This window comes from Miniopterus natalensis, chromosome 13 (assembly GCF_054644295.1).
Source record: "Miniopterus natalensis isolate mMinNat1 chromosome 13, mMinNat1.hap1, whole genome shotgun sequence".
NCBI classification, from domain to species: domain Eukaryota; kingdom Metazoa; phylum Chordata; class Mammalia; order Chiroptera; family Miniopteridae; genus Miniopterus; species Miniopterus natalensis.
The window spans coordinates 482027-502086 of NC_142093.1; the positions used below are offsets into that span (position 1 = coordinate 482027).

Here is a 20060-nt window from a genome sequence, read left to right on the forward strand (position 1 = left end):
ACACGTGCCTAATTTAGATTCCATCCCGCTTCAAACATCCAGCAAGAGATCAGAATTCTAAGGGGTGTGTATGGTACAGAATATATGTTATCCTCAAAATTATGCACTCTTAAAATGGATGTAACTCAAACATTCCCCTTTGGTTTCATTGCTGCTAAACAGCTCTAGCCTTAGAGAGGGAGAAAACAAGAGTGGGAGGGATGCAGGGAGGACGATCGAGGACTTACTTTCTAATCCGAAATCCCAGGGCGGGGAGTTTTCTACTAAAGGCAGGAAGCTGTGCATCACGCACTTCAAAGTGCCCTTGGCCACGACTAAGGTCTGACCTGCTCCAAGGCTAGCAAACCTGCACTGTAGCCAACTGCCTAAAACAACCGAGAGCTCCAGGGCGAGTGCCTTGCTTAAAAGATGCTTTGAAACAGATCAAGAGATCTTCAGACTTGCATCTCGGGAGAAGGGGGCAAAGGAAGGGTGTGTGAAGGAGAGAGGAAGGAAGTCAGAATGTCCCACGGCCCTGAGTTACGCAGAAGTGGTATTCAGAGCTGGCATGGACACTGCTGCCTCACACATCTGGCAGCTCCTTTCTTGGAAGTAACAGCAGAGGAAAGATGCCTGGAACAAAACCCCATCCGCTGGGCTGTTACCTTGATAAATTATAGAATATTATTCTGCCTTAGCTCTTTTTGTCCAAGTGCACTCCCGATTTCAAGCATTCACACTAATATAGCCTTCACAATGTTGGACTGAATTCTCTTAGTTTAATTTTAATAAAGTGAAAAGAATAGGAAGGGGTCATGGTCTATTCTTCTTTCCAGTTATAGAACCTCCTCCACGGCAGCCTCGTGTTTAGCAGCCCCGGTCACCATGGAAATTGCATGTCCCTGATCCTTCCCCCAAATCTAGGAATTAAAATACTAATAGAAAAAATGCATTTGCAGAACATGAAATTGCTGACCTTTCTCCCTTCATACAAATTACCCTTATTTACAACAACTATTGTCAGGTGTGAGCCGTGGTGTGTGGTCCAGCAGCCCCAGGTAATGCAGACAGACACCCTGTTTTCTGGAGAGGAGGTGACACCACGTCTGCTGCTCACATGTCCTCTGAGAATACTGCCTGTGTCCCTGGCCACCTAGTGGCCTCACCAGGCAGCTCTCTGGGCTGCCACCTAACCAGCTCTCCTGATCTCGGCATAAGCTATGAGTCGTGGACAAGAAAATCAAAATGATAAAACCACCACAAAGACTGGCATTTTCTGAGCTGATAAAAGCCACTGTAGCTGCCCAACTAGCCCCTGTGGAAATTGGATTTGTACTTGCTTTGTTCCCTCGTTCTGGGTGACCTGTTGGGAGCACAGAAGGGGACAGTCCTGTCTTTTATTTGACAACTGTCCTTGTATTTAAGTTCAAAGCATATTGCTTCTTTAGGTTCCTGGCGCCCTTTGTTTACAGAAAGGAGTCTGAGAGAGGACATGGTCACTGACGCACGGCGATCTCAGAGACCTGGCCAGTTCTGGACCACCTGCTGCTCAAGCTCCTCTCTGCAGAGCCGCGAGTCCTTCAACTAGCGAGGATGCTCAGTGAGACAGCGTCGTCTGCACAGCTGCTGCCCTATGTCCCGAGGTGCCCAGGGTGGCTCAGGGGGCGTGCCGGCCCTGCCCCGCTAGCTCTGCCAGGTGGGCCCAGCCAGGCGGCATACCCGAGTGGCACACAGGTCCTGCGGCTTGGTGGACAGGTTCTGCGGCATCTCCCGGCAGCGCGTGGACAGGTTCAGGATGGCAGTGGCGGCCATGTGGGCAGCCTCCATGTCGTGCGTATAGTCAAAGCTGCTCTTGCTGCAGGTGCTGCTGGCACTGCTGCCGCCGCCGCCACAGCTCAGGTTGCTGCTGCTGCTGGGCGCGTAGCTGCTGGCAGTACTGCTGCTGGGGCTGACGTCCTTGCAGTACCGCTTCGCTGGGGAGACACGGGCAGGGTGACGCGGGTACCCGCTGAGCCACGGCGCCCTGCCACCCGTCCCGCCCCCGGCGCTGCGCGTAGACACACATCCTACGAGGGCACGAGGCCAACGGCCGACTCACAGGGAGACAGCACCGGGCCTGCCTCCTGGGGCCTGCGCGTGTGGCCGACTGAGCAGAGTTGGGACAGTGGAGACACAGTGCCTTGTCCCTCCCACAGTGGCACTGGCATGGTACGCGGTGGGCTCACACCTGCTTGGGATTCAGCCACCAGGGAGTTGGCAGTGACTGGGCAGCCCAGCCCGGCTGAGGCCCAGAAGGCAGCCTCCCTGGCAGGGCTACTCATCAGCTCACTGGCGACAGGGACCCACAGACTGCTCAGCCTTCCAGAGGCTGGCCGTTCCCACCAGGAGGGGCTGCGGCAGCCCATGGGGTTCACTGTCTTGTGCCTGGGTCACCTGTGAGGCCTGTGGGACCTGGGCTTTGGGAGGTGGCATTCAGGCTGGGTGTGCAGACCAGACTGTGTGGCTGAAACACCCCTTCCCCAAGAAGAGTCACCCTGGGACTGTCACACAGGGCCAGCAGGCGAAAGGGGACGGCCAAGGGGGCACGCACCCTGTGGACCTGGGGAAGCCTGAGATGAACACTCAGCAGAGTGCCGCTCAGGGACATGCAGACATGCCCTCTTCACAGGAATAGCTGGCCTCCCAAGTCGGGCACAGAGGGTCACTGACAAGAGGCCTTTCTGAACAGCCAGCTCACTACCAGCCAGACCGGCTCCTGGGAACAGCATGCTTTTCAGAGCTGTGTGAAGTCCCTTCAGCATGTGGATGGGAACATCTGATGGAGGGTTATTAGCCTGGGCCCAGTATCACTGCCAGGTCACTAAAACCACATGACTCAGACCTCTCTCCTGGAGCCTGCCAGTGAGCATTACTCCAAGGTGAACCTGGAGTGCTCCACAGACACCAGAAAACATTCTCCTCGTGGTGTCCTGAACGCTCCAGAGGGCCACCCTGTTACGGGGCACACGATGTCTCTCACACTTTCCCAAAGCGAGTTCAGGGGCTCCCCTGCGTGGGCACGAGGAGCAGCGGACATGGTGTGGGGATACGTGCACGGGGCCCAGCTGTGCTACGGTGCCTGGTACCAAAGGGCAAGCCCTTCACATCCACACGCATCTCTTCTGACAGCAGGGAGGGGGCCTGCAGCCTGACCCTGCTCTCACGGTTGTCCCCAAGTTGTCACTAGCGGGTCTGTGCCCAGAGCACCCGAGGAAGACCTGCACAGTGCTTTCCCCATGGGAAGAAGAAGCCTAAATGAAACGAAGGGAGAGTTCTCACAGAGCTAACAGGTTGCTCGCCATGAGCAACACCAAGAAACTACCCCAAAATGCCTCATTCAGGCACAAACAGGAAAAGAAGCAAGCTCCTGTCATCAGCAATCTTTGACTTGACACTGAAGCCATGCCCTCCTGACACTGTGGACGAGGTTCACTGCTCCCACCTGGCTACATGGCGATGCGGTCAGCCACCCGACCTTGTCGCACAGCCCGACAAAGCCACAAAGCCACCCCACGAGCAGCTAACCTTCAGGGCCAGGTTCCCCTGCACGGACCAGGGGGCTGGTTCCACACTTAAGCCCACGAGCACGAGTAACTTGCAGACGAGTTACTTCTACTCTGCTCTCAAATTAGCTCAGCCCTGAGAACCAGTGTCCAGGCTCCTGGTGTGCCAGCCACGTCGTCCCCCTCCCTCTGTCCCCCACAAATGTGGCCTTTCTCAGAGGCACAGGGCACAGGGCAGCAGCAGGGCTCCGGTCTGAGCCCAGAGGGCAGGCACGGGGAGCAGTCCAGAGGGAGCTGAGAGACTGTCCTTGGAGGCTGCCCCAGGGACCTGCCGGAAAGCACACCGAGGCGGCAATGCCAACTTGCAGCCTGAGGTGCCCTTGTAGGAACTAGTTTGTGGTTTTTCATCACCCACACATGTTAGAAAAACAAGTATAAAAATTCTGGGGAAATAAAATAATACTTATAGGTTTTTTTGTTTTTTCCCTAGTGACTGGCTCAGAAAAAAATGTGGTCCACATAAACAAGAAAAATAGCAGTTTTGTTCAGAAATGAGTGATAGTCAATCTCTAAAAGTAGGTGGGACAACATGTGTCTGCACAACAGACTGCAGCCAAACTTAGTAAAGGGCATCTATTTCACTTAGCTCTTAAGCCTAAAGCCTGCTCTGGACCACGCTGGGAGGGGCCTGGGGCGGGCTGGAGCTCACAGGCTGCGGGAGCAGCAGCTTGGGTGGCCAGCCGTGTCTTTTTACTAACGCCTCCTCCCTTTTGTTTTGTTCCAAATGAAATAAGAGTCTCTACACATCACCTCCTTCAGGTGATGAAGGCCTTCAGTCCTAATAATTATCACTGACAAGACCCCAGTGTCAGCCCTCTATGGCCACATGGTGCTGACTCCAGGGGATGCCGCAGAGCTGGATGGTGGGGATGGCAGGTGCGCTCTGGCCCCTCCCCCACCAAGGGAGTCCCCACCTTGTCAGATGGGAGCACGTGAATCTCGACAAAATACACTGGGTGTTTTTTTGGCAAACAAGACTGTTTTCAATCCAATTGTTTTTCAATCAATCAGCAAAGAAATTGTTCATGTCCTTCTCGGTGCGAGCACATCCCTGGGAAGGACGAGAGCTACAAGCGCTGTAACCGCAGGGCCACGCCTTCACGTGGCAGCATCGGCAGGGAGCCAGGTCCCACACCACACTGAGAAATACCTCTTCAGGTGGTCAGCCCGCTCTTGCAGGAAAGAGAAAGGCCATATGAAATTGGTACTGATTAAATACGTTACATAAAACAAAAACAAAGCAAACATCTTCCGGCTAGAACCTTACTGTTAACCAGCTCTGCTGGCAGAAGTCTCACTCTCCTGGGAATGCACACTTTCTCACGCGTGAATGTTTTCTTGTAGAAAACAGATAAGTCTGAATTTCCATAAAAACCAGACAAAAAGGGACACAGTTCAAATATGTGCCTTCTAAGGATCTGTCCCAACCAGGTGGACGTGGCAGCCTTCAGGCCTAACTGGATGAAGGCCTCTGCCACCCGAATCCATCGCCTGTCTCTCAGTCTGTATGTGGGCTCACGTCTGTGCTTTCTGCAGGTAAACCCAAGATGGAAGCACAGTCCTAAATGGACAGGCCCTGCATCTGGGAACCCTCTGCTCCTCACCATTCCCTCCATTGTCATCTCCTACACAAGGATTTCTGTGTCCATGTCCTCACCATCTGCACAGTCACCCCTGGCCCCTGGCCCTCCTCTCCCAAGTTTCAAGTGCAGCCCCACCAGCCCCCTGGGAGTCCCCACTGACCCACGGCTCCGACTTCCTGTAATGGCCACCTGGCTTCATGAACCATGCCTGACGCTTGCCACCTAGGTAAAGCTCACGCTAATTCCTCCAGGCGTAATGGATTCCTCACCTCACTGGCACAAGTGTGTCTTTCACTGCCTTGTATTTATTCACATTCTCTTGCCTGAAGCTTGTTGTCAAGAGGGAAAGAATAGACTGACAGATAGGTAAAGGTATGGACAGACAGGTAGGTAGATGGGTGGGTAGGTGGATGGATGGATTTATGGATGGATGGATGGATGGATGGATGGATGGATGGATGGATGGACAGGCAGATGGGCAGAGACAGCAGCTGGTGTCTGTCTGTAGAGTGCAGGAGGTTGACTGAGGTAGAGGCTCTGTCACAGCAGGTGGGATCTAAGGGGTGACATGCAGACAGCGGGGGAAGGCCCTCCTGTTCTCTGCTGCCTGCGTCCCCATGGCACTGCTCCTGCTCCCAAGCACTGCGCCCCCACAGGCTCCTCTCAAGTCTTCTTTAAGAGTGATGACTGAATTCCTTGTGCCCCTGAAGCAAGTCTGGGGGACACTCTTGGAAGGGTGAGTGCAGACCAGAGTCATCCTGTGCTGTTTGCTGCCTGATGCCCAGGAATGGGAGTGGCTCCTCCCAGCTCATACCCACCAGGACTAGCCCAGCCCATCTCATCCTTAGCGGGCATTTTCCCTGATGTGTTAAAAATCTGTCAGGTCAATCTAGTGGAAGAGAAGCGGGGTCACTGATTTTCTTCTCAGCAAATGTTTAGTGCGAGAAGAGTTTACTGAAGGCCTAATACTGAAGTTTTTGTCCTGTTTTCTTATGGTCAGCAGAACAGCATCGCTCTGCCAGAGCTTCTGACAACAGGTATTTTTCCTGGGCAGGTGAAAATTGATGCCAATAATTAACTGTGTGTATCCACCTCTTTAGAGCTGTCCCCTGATCTTCCCAATAGCAGGGCAGAAATGGTCACCTGCTCTCGACTCAGGGAATTCACAAGGAGACTAAGGTGTCCAACATCACACAGTCCTAATGGGGAAGCTGGGAAGGGAGCACACAGGTCTGACTCTAACCCATTAAGGCCACTGTATGCACGAAGACATGCTCTGCAGACCACGACCTCACCCACAGCCCAGTCATGACGACAAGGGCAAGGAAACAGGCCACACAGAACAGCAGCAATAAGCAACCTATGAAAACGAGCTAGTCGAAGTGCCCACAGGATCCCCGCAAGACTAAGTGGTACCAACAGAACCCTTATTCCTGTGAGTTCTATTTTTGATCATTCATTTGCAATCAAATGAATGAAATTATAACAAAACCTGAAACTGTCAAATTATTACAAAATAAAACAAAAATAATTATTTTCTGTTATACTGTAAGCCACTTCCTGTTTCCCATTTGTATCTTTGCTCCCATATGTTAAGAACTGACACATGCAAGGAAAATCAATATTTGGTACATCAAGGAAATAGTAAATTCTATTCACCACACAAATTAATTGTTATTAAGGCAAAGGATGAGTAACAGAACTTAGAAAAAGGTGAAGTTACTCATATGGAATTGTAAAAAGGTTTCAGAACTCACCAGGCACTCAGTTTAAATGTGTTTTGTGTGCTGTGATTTTAATTATCTTTTTCAGAGAGGTACTCGAGCATTTGTAAACACCTGTCTCCTTCCCTCTGCTAGAGGCACCAAGGTAAGACTTCTGAATCATCCAAGTTATGCAATCTACACCCCAATCAGTAACATTTGCCAACTAATTCCATATATCGTAGGGTTTAAAGTAGAATCGATAAATAAGTAAAATCAAAGAAACTCGGCCCTCCTTCTGTCATTCAAGCACTAACCACGATAAAATGAAACTAGTCACACCCCTGGTGGGGCTCAAGCACCCATGGGTGGAAAGGGACTGTCCTCTCCTGTAAAGCACGCAGAGTTCTGCTGGTTTCATTGGTTCTACTCTATTGGTGGGTGCGATGGGGGCTATGAGTGTAGCCAATGACAAAGCCATGTCACAGCAAGTGGCACTCCCAGCATCCACTCTCAGTGGGGGAATAGATCAGGGTCTGCACCAGCTGGAGGGTCTGGGGGACACCAGTGGAGGTCATCCACCCTCAGCTGCACGTGACTTTGAGAATGCGCCACACAGGGAACACCTGGGATTCTGGTGTGAAAAGTGTGGGGCGCAACCTGAGCATTAGACTTTTATATCTCCCCCAGACAACTCTAGTGCACACCCAGGGCTGAGAACACGGGGTGGGGGGTAGGGGGATGCAGACCTCAACACAGCCAAGCACCTGGGGCCGCCGCTACTGGCTGTCCAGTTACCTATGTTGGGCCATCTATTAAAGGACCTTTATGAAGATGAGGGCAGGGTCTTAACGACAGCATGAAGCAGATGAGCTGCGGCTCCCTGCCCAAGTCCTCCAGGTCCCTGGCCCCCACCCCTGTGGACCTCAGGCGCGTGCTGTTCTTTGGTACCCAGCAAGTGACCACATGCTCGACCGGCCGGTAGGGAATGGATATACACAACAACAACATCATAACGGCAAGCGTGACTCTCATGTATAAGAGTGTGCACCTCCTACCATCATATCCTTTGGGGGATATGTCCCTGGTTTGCACCTTGGGAGCTATGGCCCGCTTGCCGTAAGCATGGCTGTCGTAACTGTTGTATTCAAATGAAGTCTTGGAATACTTCTCCAGCTCTTTGGCCAGGTTGGAGCGTGGTGTGGTCGTGGGGACGTTGTTTCTGTAGCCGTAGTGAGGGATCTCGAGCTGCTTTACAAAGCACATTGGCCTGTAAGCAAACAAGAAACAATCGACAGCTGGCTTTCTCGTGGTGGGGGGAGGACAGGGCTCACGCTAAACCAGAGCCTCATTTCCCGGCTGCATCAGGGCTCACGACCTCGCACTGAAGCCACGTCTACTTCCCGAGAGGAGACCAGGGCCCAGGCGTTGCGCAGCACCTCAGCTAGCTGCCCGCCATCAGCTCTGACAAGGGGAACACCACACAGCACTATGCAGCACCCCCCTTTCTTTCTCTTTTCAGGGTCCTGGTGGGCCTGGTGGGGAGACAGGTGTGAGGACAAGAATCTCAAGTCCATGCGCTTTCTTCTGTGTAGAGCAAGAATCACACTCAAACGCCGAGAGCTAAGGAGGTATTTTTCCCTCGAAAACAACAGGAAATGAAAGGGACAGAGGCTGAGGTGAAACTAGATACAAGTTTACACATCTGGCCCATAAAGCGGAACACACAGTAACTATTCCAAAAGCTATCAACATGCGCTTCCAATACTTTTACCTAGGAGTCATTCATTTTTCTAGATTTTGGAATAAATTATTTAAATGGAGGAGGCTTCGATTACTATTCATTATTTAAGATTCTACTTTGTTTTGTGTTTGTGTGTGTTTTCAGCTAGTTATCTATCTCATAGGTGGAATTTTTAAGCTCTTTTTGGAAGTTAAGACTTACAGAAAAGTTGTGCCCTTCACTCAACTTCCCCTCCTGCTAATACCTTAATCTACCAAGTCACCCAGGCACTTACTTTGATTTCATGAACTTAGCTTATTTGCTTGTAAAATCAACAAAAGAAGGTAGTGATGAGCTAAATGTCCATTATTTGAGGCATTTACCAGGTAGTTGGGGTGGGGGGGGTTAACTGCATAAATGACTAACCCCCAGCTCTGCCTCAAAGGTCACTTGGACTGCGACATTTTGTGTGTGTGATATTTTAAGAGCCCAAGTGCTGCTGGGATTCTGGGGAAGAGAGGCCCCTTCCAGCTATGAGATTCAGTTCCATTTTAATGGAGAGGTTGGAGCCGGCTTTACAGAATGGGTAAGATCATTAAGGGTGAGACCCAGGGTGGCTTACAAAGGCATTCCAGGAAGAGAACCATGAAGTCGAAGGTGGGTCAGACTGGGAGTCTGTTCACACATCCCGTGAACAAGGCCACAGGGGAGGGGCTGTGCTGGGGAAGGGGCAACCCTGTGCCCTCAGAAGGTCACTAAGGGCCCTGAGAGGAAGGGAGCATGGGGCAGAGGCTCGGCAAGGAGGCCATTCCTGGTGACAGTGGAGGCAGGATGGGCCCGGGCCTGGGCGCTGCAGAGGAGGTGAAAAATAGGACAGGACTGGACATCCTTACTCAGTTCTTAAATTCCTGCTGGGAAATTTACTTAGACTTAAAAAAGTCGTGATTAGTTAAGTGATTCTGGGTTTAAACTCTTTTTCCTTTCCTCCTGTCCCTGTCCTCACCCTGCTGAGTGTCCCCTGGGCGGAGACACCGCGGAGACGGGCACAGGGTGATGGGGGTGGAGACCAGGTTCCTGCCTCGCTCGTAGCTGGGGCTCCAGCACCTGCCACGTGTGGGGCAGGAGGGCAGCGGTCCTCAGAGGCCACCACCCACGGCCTGGCTACACCAGCCCGTTGCTGTGCTAACACCCTACCTCCCTACACCCACTGGGCCCATAAGGAAAGCTGTTTGTAGATGCACAGTTGTTGACACCGGGCAGCTAAGAAGCCACAGAAAAGAGGTAAAAGCCGCTGTTTCAGGCTCGTGGTAGAATGAAGGCTTAGGTCTGAACAAGGGGACGTTGGCAATGACGGACGAGTCTTGTCCATCTCAAGCTGCCCCCAGAGCGTCATGCTGGAATGCAGGCTCGCGGCTGATGGGAGAGGCTGATCACCTGGTGGGCTTTCAGGAAGAGTGTGGGATGGGGTCTGGCCACAGTAGGCAAAGGATATTAACAGGAGCCCTCACCTCATTCTCTTTCTACCAATCCCCAAAACCTCCCCTGGCTAGCAGCCATCCCTTCTCAGATGTACACAGCCTGAGGGTTACTTTTTTGGGGTTCTCAGCTGCCAACAACAGTGAGCTGGGGGTGGGCCCTCAGGGAGGTCTCATCATTTATTTGCAGTCAGTCTTACTTTCTGTGAGGTGAGAGTGAAAGCATCCTGGGGAGGTTAGACTGTAATACCCCTGCCCCGAACAATCTAGAAAATGCACACCCAAGTTGCATTCTGAGGGGTCTCTCTGCATGCTGGGACCATAGACAGTTTTCCTTATTTTTGTCTATTTAAATATTTCTCACTTTCTCTAAAGATTTTTTTGCTTTTGAGGGACAGGGGGGGTTGAAGGACTATAGTAAAACCCTTTCAGTAAACTGTGAACTATACACAACAGAACCACAAAGCTGATCGTGTCCATGTGATCTGTCTGAGAACAAGTTAACAGAGCAAGACTGTGAGTGTGTGTGTTGAGGGGGCTCATTTCTCTCTTTAACAGCAAGAGTGGGGTCACCCTCACTGGCTCTGAGGCAGAGCCCAGCTCTGGCAATGCTGACCCCTTCCCATGGTGGAACACACATCCCTGTTAAGACCCCCACTGTGATACTGGCCTCAGGTGTGCTGGGAGCTAAGAAGGCCTAACGTATAGTGATCAGCAGGGTGCCCCGTGCAGAAATGCAAGCTGACATGAGGTTAGGAGAGTGTGGTCTCTTCCTCCCCTCTTCAGTTTTCTAAACTTAAACAGCTGGGTTGAATCTGATGGTGTCTGAGGTCCTTCCCAGTTTATCGCCAGGGATGAAGTTTTGGGGCAGGTCAGTCATGTCCCCTCTCTGTACTGGGTTTCTGAGGACAGGAGGAGAGGAGAGGGCAGCCCAGAGGCTCCCACCAAAAAGCTTCCACGTCTGCGCAAAGTGGAGGTCCTGTCACTCTGATGCTGTCAGAAACACTGACACGCCCTGCAGGCTGGTGCCGAGGCCTCTCAGAGACTTGAGATAGACCTACTGCGGGCGTCTGTCTCACTGCTTGGTAAAGCTCCGCCACCCAGCAGTCACAACACAAGCTATCGGAGAGAAAACCAGGCACAATCCCGTCCTCTTTGCTCATGGAAAAACTTACAATCAGTCACGGAGACCAGGGAGGTGAAGTCCCTTCCTGCCCTCACTGGCCCCGCATGGGGCGGGGGACCCTGGGTCTCGCTCCTGGCACAGTGTGCTTTAGCTTCACTCCCACCACTGAGAGTGACCGTTGCTCCTGCAGTTCTGAGCCTGGCCTGTGGGGCTGCCTGCGGACAAGCTCACGAAAGGGCACACTCTGAGCTGGGTACCTTAGCACGCGGTCTGAGGCCTGGCTGGACTTGGACACATCACAGCTCTGGTGCTTTTCTTGGGCCTTTGCCAGCTTCTCCGCTGCAGCAATAGGGCATCCAGAGAGGCTGCAATCACAGAAAGGGGTCAATTGTCTCCCCAGATGGTTCCTGGTCCCCCTCCCCCTCCCCCGTCAACACACCACCACCCAAGCAGGAGTAGGGTGACTTCCCAAACCAGCCAGGCTTTCCTGATGGCAAGAGGAGGAGAGTGGCATGCTCCCGTGCCCCCAGCAGACAGTGCTGCTGGCCGTGCCCTGTGTAAGTGCACGTGATCCTTGCCAGTGACAGCCAGCCAATCCCGCGACACTCAAGAGAGTGGGAGCCAGTACAATTTTAGACACAGGCTCCACTCTGGGATGCTCAATTCTGGGGGAGAGCCTAACCGCCAGGCAGGCTAAGAAGTCCAAGCAGGGCAGTTCTCTGATTGGCACCAGAGATGGAGGTCTGGGCCGACCCCGCAAGCACTACTGACCACAGCTTGTGGCTGATCCTCCCTTGAAGAGAGACAGAAGGCGGGGTGGGGTGGGGGAAAGCAGGACAATTGCAGGACCTGCTGGAAGCTGTCTGGAGCTGGATACTAAGGGACAAGACCCAGATTTGCTCTTTGTGTGTGAGTCTGTCCTTCGTGAGACCATGGTGTCTGTGTGACTACACACATGTCCACCAAGCGAAGGCACACGTGTTCTCACTCCATGGACGTGTGGGCTCTGCACAGGTCTGATGAAGGACCTGGTGCTGTACACGCGGGCCCTGACCACCTATCGCTGCCTCCTCCTGCAGCATAAGCCCAAGGAACTCTCAGAAGGGCTGGAGGTGGTGGGGTTGCAATTTGATTCATTACAAATTTAACACAATCGACCAAATTTGCCAGTCGGGAGAGCAAACATTAAAGGGAAACTCACAGCAGTTTCCTCCCTTTAGATGAAATTTTACATGAGCGAGTGGTGGCACTGAAATGGGCTGTAAGATTCATTGTAACAGAACCATTTCTGACTACTGCAAAAAAGCATTTGATTGAACCAAATGCAACTCAGTAAAGGTGAGAATAAGGGGGGAAGAGAACTGGAATTTGTCCAGAGCAAAGGTGTGACTCTGAGCAGGTAAGGACAGCAGTGGGCCAGAAACAGTCTACCCACTGGGCGCAGGTTCCCCCACATGTACCCGACACCCTCCCGTACTGCTGATGGCCACACTGATGACAGGGTTTAGGCAGGGATGGGCAGCCAGTCCTGTCAAACTGTGCAGTCTCCCTGTATCTAAGTCCCGCTCTGTCTGTGAGTGGGGCAGTTCCTCTGACCTCTGGGGGATAGGGAGCCTTTACTGTGACTGTAGACGGTCACGGTTCCACCTTAGATGTTATACCAAGGATGGCGCCTCCTGGGGGGGTGGAGGAGAGGAGACTGTTACCCCATCACAACAAGGTAGGTGAGACAATTAAAAAATCCCACCTATGAAAAAGGGATCTGAGCCTCTGACTCCTGTGTGCTAAAGGACCACAGGCTCCGTGCCTGAGGAGGGCATGTCTCGGGGGGGAAGATGGGCCCTCCCAGGGCCTCCCCTGCAGGCCAGGTGCAGGTGTGGTGCTTACCTTCTGTGAGAGTTCCTGTTGCTATTTACATGCCCTCGCCCTGTGCAGCCCGGAGTAGGACACTTGAGGACATTCTCATGCATGGCAAGAACTTGATGAAGAGAGGCAGAGAAAACACGCGGCATTAAAACACAGAAACGTCCACACAGGCGTATGCAGTCACTTTAACATGGTGGGCTCGTGTACGGCAGACAGGCCTACAGACATTCGTGATGGGCATGGCCAGGAAAACACACGCAGGGAGAGAAGGCAGGCTGTCTCCACCTCATCTGATTGGCATGCAAAGCAGGGTGCGCTGTATGGGGCTGGAGGTCAGAGCTGAGGACCGAATTGTTCCGCGGGTAGGGACACAAGGCCACCCATCTGTCTCCACACACGGGCACTGAGTATCTATTCGCCATGTAGCAGCAGGCAGACTGGACAGTTTCTACACAGGCCCCTACCTCAGAAACACACGGTGCTAGGAGTGCATGGTGGTCATGGTGGTAGAGAACCCAAATTTTATTTTAATAAACTGAATTAAATAATGGCTTTCTCTCTAGGAATTAAGTCCTTTATCATCCGAGTGAGTGAGCTGGGATAGGCAGTGCTGTGCCACTGGAGCCTGTGAGGCCGGCGAGTGGGACACACAGCCCTGGTCACAGTGGTGCATGGAGCGACCAGTCTGGACAGGCCACTGCTCAAGGCTGCTGGGAAGGCAGATGGACATGAGAAGTGGGGTAGACAGTCAAGAGAAGTAACCCAGGTCACTGGCCCAGCACTACTGGCAACACCCTCCCAGAGAACAAGGTGGCAGGAGCCTGAGGCAGCATTCCCTGAGAAGCAGCTTTACCTAATGCAGCTGGACATGGGAGGCCCCTGAAAACAGAGTCAGCCTACACGAGTCCCATGACTGCACCTCCTACAGCTTTCCTCCATCCAGAACAGTCTCCCTTCTCTGAGATGTGCACACGCGTGTGCTGCTCCACACAACGTGCTTGGTATGTGAGGCCACAGCTCCACTCCTTGCTCCTGCTCCGCTCCTCACACTGGGTTTCCCCTTGTCAGTTCTCATCGTTGTTGGGGGCTCCACCCAGGGCCTTCATCTCGCTCTTACTCTCTCCTGCCTTACCACCCTGTAGAACTTCACACAGGCCCTTCCCATGACACTGCGTCTCTCGAATGCACACACTTTTTCCTTTGATGCTAAACCTTCCCAACATAAGGTCCTCCCAGGAGACAGCAAACACCTCTCAAGTGTGTCCGTGAACAGATCTCAGACTGACTGCACCTCTGTCGCCTGCTGAGTGGACACATGAACCCTAACTTGGGATGGGCCTGTATGTCTCTGCCTCCTCGGCCACATACACTCACCCCAGTCTCCAACCCAGGGTGCACGTATTTCTCTTAGACTTCTCTGGCCTTTCGCAGGTGTCTCCTTTATTGCGTTTCAGAAATGCTGCCCTCTCCCAGTCTCCCGTTTCCCCGACTTCTCTACACTGGCCTCTCTTCCTTGGCTTCACCTCCCTACCCTTCTATGTCCTAAGCTCCCACTTGTGGATCCTGTGCCCTCTCGTTTGACGCCTCCTGTCTGGGCAACTTCACCCCTCAAAGGACAGACCCGAGAGCACCTGCCACCTGACCTCCTCCAGATCTCCAGACCTTCCTCCCGACAGCCTGCGGGGAACATCAGATAGTACCTCCAGTTTCAGGGAACAAATCCCAGTCATGACCTCTGTTTCTCAACTCCCTGCACTACCGTTGTGGTTACGCCTGACCACGTCTCAAGGCACCGGTCCTTGCCTTCGTCTCAGTCGGTGTCCCTCTCCCACATCCGGTCTCCCAGCCCTGCCAGCCTGTCTGGGAGATGCTCCTGAGCCCGCCCAGCCCCCCACCCCTGCTGCCTGCCTCTTATGTGGACTATCCAGGGGCTCTTGGGAAACACAGTGGCTCTCTCTCACAGGACAGGCTGCAGCAGGAGGTCAGTGCCCTGGAAGTTCCCTGGGGATGTCATCACCCTGATGTCTCGGGGGGTCTACAGCACGCTGCCGAGCCTCTGTCCTGTAGAGGTCACATCTGTCCTGTGCACGCGCCCTGTCTCAGCCAGGTGGGGGTTTTCAGAGGACAGAGCAGGGTCTCGTTCAGAGGGCGGCCTGTTTCTAACAGTGTGCTGCACACTGGCTGTGCACTACTCTGTGGAATTCACTTGGGTGCAACCTTTTTACATTTTTATATTATGAGGAACTATATAAGTTAGTACTTGGAAGGCATGTATAGGGCCAGTGTCAGAGCTGAGCTCCCACCTCACCCGGGCCAAGGTGAGACCAGGTGCGGTCTGTGTGAGCTCTCTCAATATGCGACCTGTCAGAACACAGTACCTATTTCTGCTCCACTTAAGACTTTTCCTGTGAAAATACGGAAGCAGGTGAATTTTTCAGCCAGGAGAAGAAATGGATCTTCTATTTTGAAGGGGAAAATGTATGCCTTCAAGAAAAATGGCACAAAGGAGCTATTTCTCTTAAGACATTAGCCCTTGGTCCTAGTGCCTCATTTTGCAGGTGAGGAAAACCAAGTACAGAAGCGTGTGCCTGCCAAGGTCACACAGCTGGTTAGGAGGAGGCCAGATCAGACCCAGGTCCGGGGAGACAGGCGGGCTTGGAATGCAGGTGGATATGGACCCAGATCTTGCTCAGGTATCTACCCAGGAAAGTTTGCAGCTGCTCACATTGGTTTGAAAAGGACCGGGTGTCTTCAACTTGCCAGGCCCTGTGCTAACGCTGGAAAGAAGGGGATGGAGTCTGCGCGTTTTCCTCATCTGAAAACTGGGGCCGCGCTACCTGCAGGCTGCACGCTTGGAGGGGACTTGATGAGTGTGGGATGCGTGCGAGTGGGGCGCCCGGCTCGGGAGTGTAAGCTGCTGGGCCACACATGCCGTCTCCCTGCTCATGTAACACACGGGGTGGAGTGATCATTCCCATAGCTGCACTCTCGTCGGCTCACGGGGCACGTGCAGGAAACAGGCTCTGTTATTGTCAGCAGCCATCTGAACACCTGAACCACTACAGCTTCTAAAGTATTTCACCTGAAAACGCTTTGCTAAGCCTGTGTTCTCAGCCTCACTACTAGAAACTTCTCCAGTTCTGATGGACTTGCCTTTCAAGTATCCCAAAGTCAGCCATGCTAATGGCACAATCCTCAGAAGTCCCTGTAGACAGTCAACTGGTCACCTCGTCATATCTCCAGGCCAGCGATTCCATTTTCCTTGCTAGAAACTGTGTCTCAGACACAGAGGGAATCCTGAGACTCACAGACATTTCTGAAAATGTGCCATTTCTCTGCGCAACCAGCTTAACTGTTCTAAAGTGGCTGACGTGCCCCCGTGCTATGAGGAAGGGAAGGAGGAGTACACTGGTTCACTTCTAAAGGAAATTCAGTTGTTTTAAAAAATTTATGGCCTATTTTCAGAACCTGATTAAAACAAATGTGTGGGATCAAAACCCACCCGCCATAGCCTCTTAGTTAAGATTTTATTGTGTGGAAATGTTGGGACCACTATGACGTGAAATGTAAAATGCAATAAAACACAAATATAAATATTGGTGCACATATATGCACAGGCCCAGATAAAGGGGTTTTCTTGAGGTTCACAGCAGCTTCATGCCGGAAGGGATGTTGGACTATCTGCATTCAGTTCTACAGCTGGGGAGACCTGCCTGACATCACAGAGCAAGTCAGAAATGAATGACGGCCTGGAGTCCGGGCCTGCCTGGAGGCAGAGGAACGCCTGGTGCTGTGCCCCCTCCTAGGGCCAGTCATAGGAAGGACACAGAGGAAACACTGCCCACTGGAGGGGGAGCCCTAGAGCCCGTTGGCCCCCACCGCGCACTCGTGCTGGGGGCTGCCTGTCAGGACAGATGGAAATGAGAAGGGCAAGAGCGATGACAGAAACGGCCGTCGGTGTGTGTGGGGAGTGGTGAGACACGACTTACTTTCTGGAGGGACCCTATCTTTGTGCGGGCATCCGGACAGGCTGCGATGATGCGGGTACAGCCCAGTTACGTGGCCAGTTCCATCGCACCCTGGGGTTGGACACTTGCTTTCTTTCTTTTCTGCTCTCGAGGGATCTAAAAGCGACAACAGGTGTCAAGAGAATGAATTCTTTACCCACTGAAGACAAATGTGATTATTTCACACTCTGAAGAGACCTTGATAAATAAAGAAATAAAGCAGGTGTCATGGAGACAGGCCGTGAGATCAGGCTTTTGCATAGGTCCTTGGTTTTGGGTGATTATTGACCTTAAACAGTGTAATCATGAATCATAAAATATTTTACTTTCTATGCTAAAGAGAACAAAAGACTGTCCCTACCTGAACTCTTGATTAACTGTTTTCCCGTGTGTTACATGATAAGCTCAAAGAAATCGTGACTCGTGCTGAGACAGTGGCCTTCTCAGAGAACAAAACCACACTGTGGTCCTTGCACAACTGCTCTGTGAAATCCAACTGTGGTTCCATGCCACTCAGATACCCTTTAGAGGATTTCTTTCTTATCAAATGCTCTGATCGTAGACACTATAAGGCATAAATTTGCTGGTGTTGAAATGTGTTCTCTGCAACACTGGTTGGTAACACGTCAATTTAGAGATTTTCTGAAAATGAGCTGAACTCTCAGAAGGCACTGCAAGCAAATGACCCGAGTGGCGGATCCCGCCTGACGGGACGAGCAATCAGGACTGTTCCAGAGCTGCTGCAGCAGCTGTGGGTGTGGTTCCTTCTTGCGCACTGGGGACCGAGGAAGCCCTGTGAGGCTGTGCAGGCAGGTCAGCAGCTCTGCAGCTCCGCGGGGGAGGAGCCAGAGGCGGAAATGCAATGATACTGCTCAGATGTTACTTTTGTGCCCAGAACTGAACCCAGTGCAAAAACAAACGTGCAGAAAATAACTCCAGAGAATTTCTAAGATAAAGCTCAGACCAAACAGTACCGTGAGTGTGCAAAACACTGTTTTTGAGCCAGTTTTTGAAAACCAGTTGCGCAGAATATCAAGACAGTGACTGCTATGACTTGGTCCAGGGAATGCTGGGGTAAAATTTCTTTAGGGATTGAGTGCTTTTATATTAATATTTCATTAATCAAGCCAATCATGACTGTTAAAACATACATTTTACTTTTGGTTAAGAATTCATTTTATATAAAGAAAAAGACTGGTTTAAAATTTTTAAAAGTCTTATGGACATTTTAAGTCATTCATGCAAACAGAAGTAGACAAAGGACTCGCAGGAATAACTAAATGCTTCTGTGTTTCCATAGAGGAGCCCCTTTACTTTTCAGCTAGCATGCTATTCTATATAACGTGTCTTTCCCAGGCTCTGCAATCTTAAACTAGTGCTGATGTTGGGGAAATGTCCTAGATACAACTATCTGCCGCGTCCGGCCACTCCTGTAGATGGTAATCCCTGGAAACAAATCTAAAAGTATGTTGGCATGACTTCAATGTTTAGGCATCTTACTGGAGCGTCTCCTACATGCAAACCCGAAGCCCAGCATTTCACTGTCTTGTGAGTCATTTCACAATAACAACATTGGTATAATTTTATTAATGTAAATATAACAGTTTCCTAGGAAAATATTAAGATCATAAACTAGATATAAATGACTTTTAAAGGATAAAATGGAAGTTGTAACTATTATTAATCATTAAGTGTCTCTTTTTCATCAAGACACTTAAAATTTCCTAACAGATTATTCACAGATTTCACAAATGCTCTGAAGCCAAGATCAGATACGCATGGGCACAGCGTGGCTCAGGCTGCCTCAGGTGCTGGAAGACAACAGGGTATAGTCTCCTCTCGATGCGTGAGCCGGGCTGGGGGCACTGCGGCTCCCCTCCCATCACCTTCACTGCTTTCTTATTTCTTGCCATCCCGATTCGTCTTGAAGGCAAACATTGGAGCAAACACAAGACAGCCAAGCAAGTGAACAGACCAACATCAACTGCAAACCAACAACACCTAGAAAAGACTTGTGTGCTGGGCAGCTTGCTCCTGTGCCCCTGTGCAGTGGATGCTTAAGAAAACAACCGAGGAGTCTCAGGATGAACTGGAAAGGTTGCTCATTTATCACTGAAACCACTTTGAGCAGACTGAGTGTAAATGAGAACTGGAACGAGTGTTCCCTGTACCTCTAATAAAATAAAGAGGAGCAAAAGAGAGAGACTGCTGCTGTGCCCTGTGGCTGTAGGCACTGTCTGGCCAAGCTGCTAAGACCTCACATTTTTCATAAAAGGACCTGAATCCCTTCACCCACTCTGGTGTCCTTGCTCGGCTACATCCGTTGGGTTCTAACCTTACAGGCATCTTCAAAAGAAACTGGGGACCATGTGGGACATACTGACAAGACAGAAGGAAGCTGCTACTGGAGGAAGATCTGAGGATTGGGCAGGGGCAGGAAGCAATGCTCTCCGGCTCATTCCAACCCTCCCCCATCCCAGGGAAAAGCATGTCTCAGTTTTCACCATTCACGCCCACCCCTTTTATTTAGGAGAAGCAAGGGATCTGAATTCCATTTCTTACAAAAAACTAAGACAAAACAAAATAAAACAAAATGAGTCAAAATCTACAGAAAGCTCTGAGCTTAAAGGAACCACAGACACCAGAGAAACGGTGCCCAAAGCACACATTCCCTGGAACCCCACTGGGTGCTGTGCTGGGGCCCACCACAGCACCACTCTGCAGACCCCAGAGCAGAACCTACACCTGTGTGTCCCACTGAACAAGCCCATGACGAAGGACACTATTTCTTCCTAACAGTGCTGAGATACGAGTCTCAAATATCCAACTGTTTTTAACAGACTCCACTATAGTTACAACGTACATACGACATGTTGTAGTCTTCTCAGCACCCACAGCAAGCCGGATGCTCCGCTGAGCTACACTCTGTGGCCTAAGCACAACCCCTTCCTCATGTCCACACCTCATGAGACTGCCTCCACCTGCGCCACTGAGTG

The 20060-nt window shown here is 51.5% G+C and overlaps 1 protein-coding gene across 6 annotated transcripts in view; it reads right to left on the minus strand.

Annotated features, from left to right (window-relative positions):
* Positions 1-20060, minus strand: part of MYT1L (myelin transcription factor 1 like) — a 92986-nt gene that overhangs the window by 43190 nt on the left and 29736 nt on the right. For 4 of the 6 annotated variants that reach the window (XM_087823308.1, XM_087823307.1, XM_016199208.2 and 1 more), the window contains exons 7-12: positions 17047-17181; positions 13079-13169; positions 11449-11556; positions 7926-8137; positions 5239-5241; positions 1699-1952 (exon numbers count right to left, since the gene is read on the minus strand). In XM_087823308.1, coding sequence (XP_087679434.1) covers positions 1699-1952; positions 5239-5241; positions 7926-8137; positions 11449-11556; positions 13079-13169; positions 17047-17181 — 803 coding nt within the window. The remainder of the gene's footprint in view (positions 1-1698; positions 1953-5238; positions 5242-7925; positions 8138-11448; positions 11557-13078; positions 13170-17046; positions 17182-20060) is intronic. The other 2 variants (XM_087823305.1, XM_087823306.1) reach the window with 1 other exon arrangement.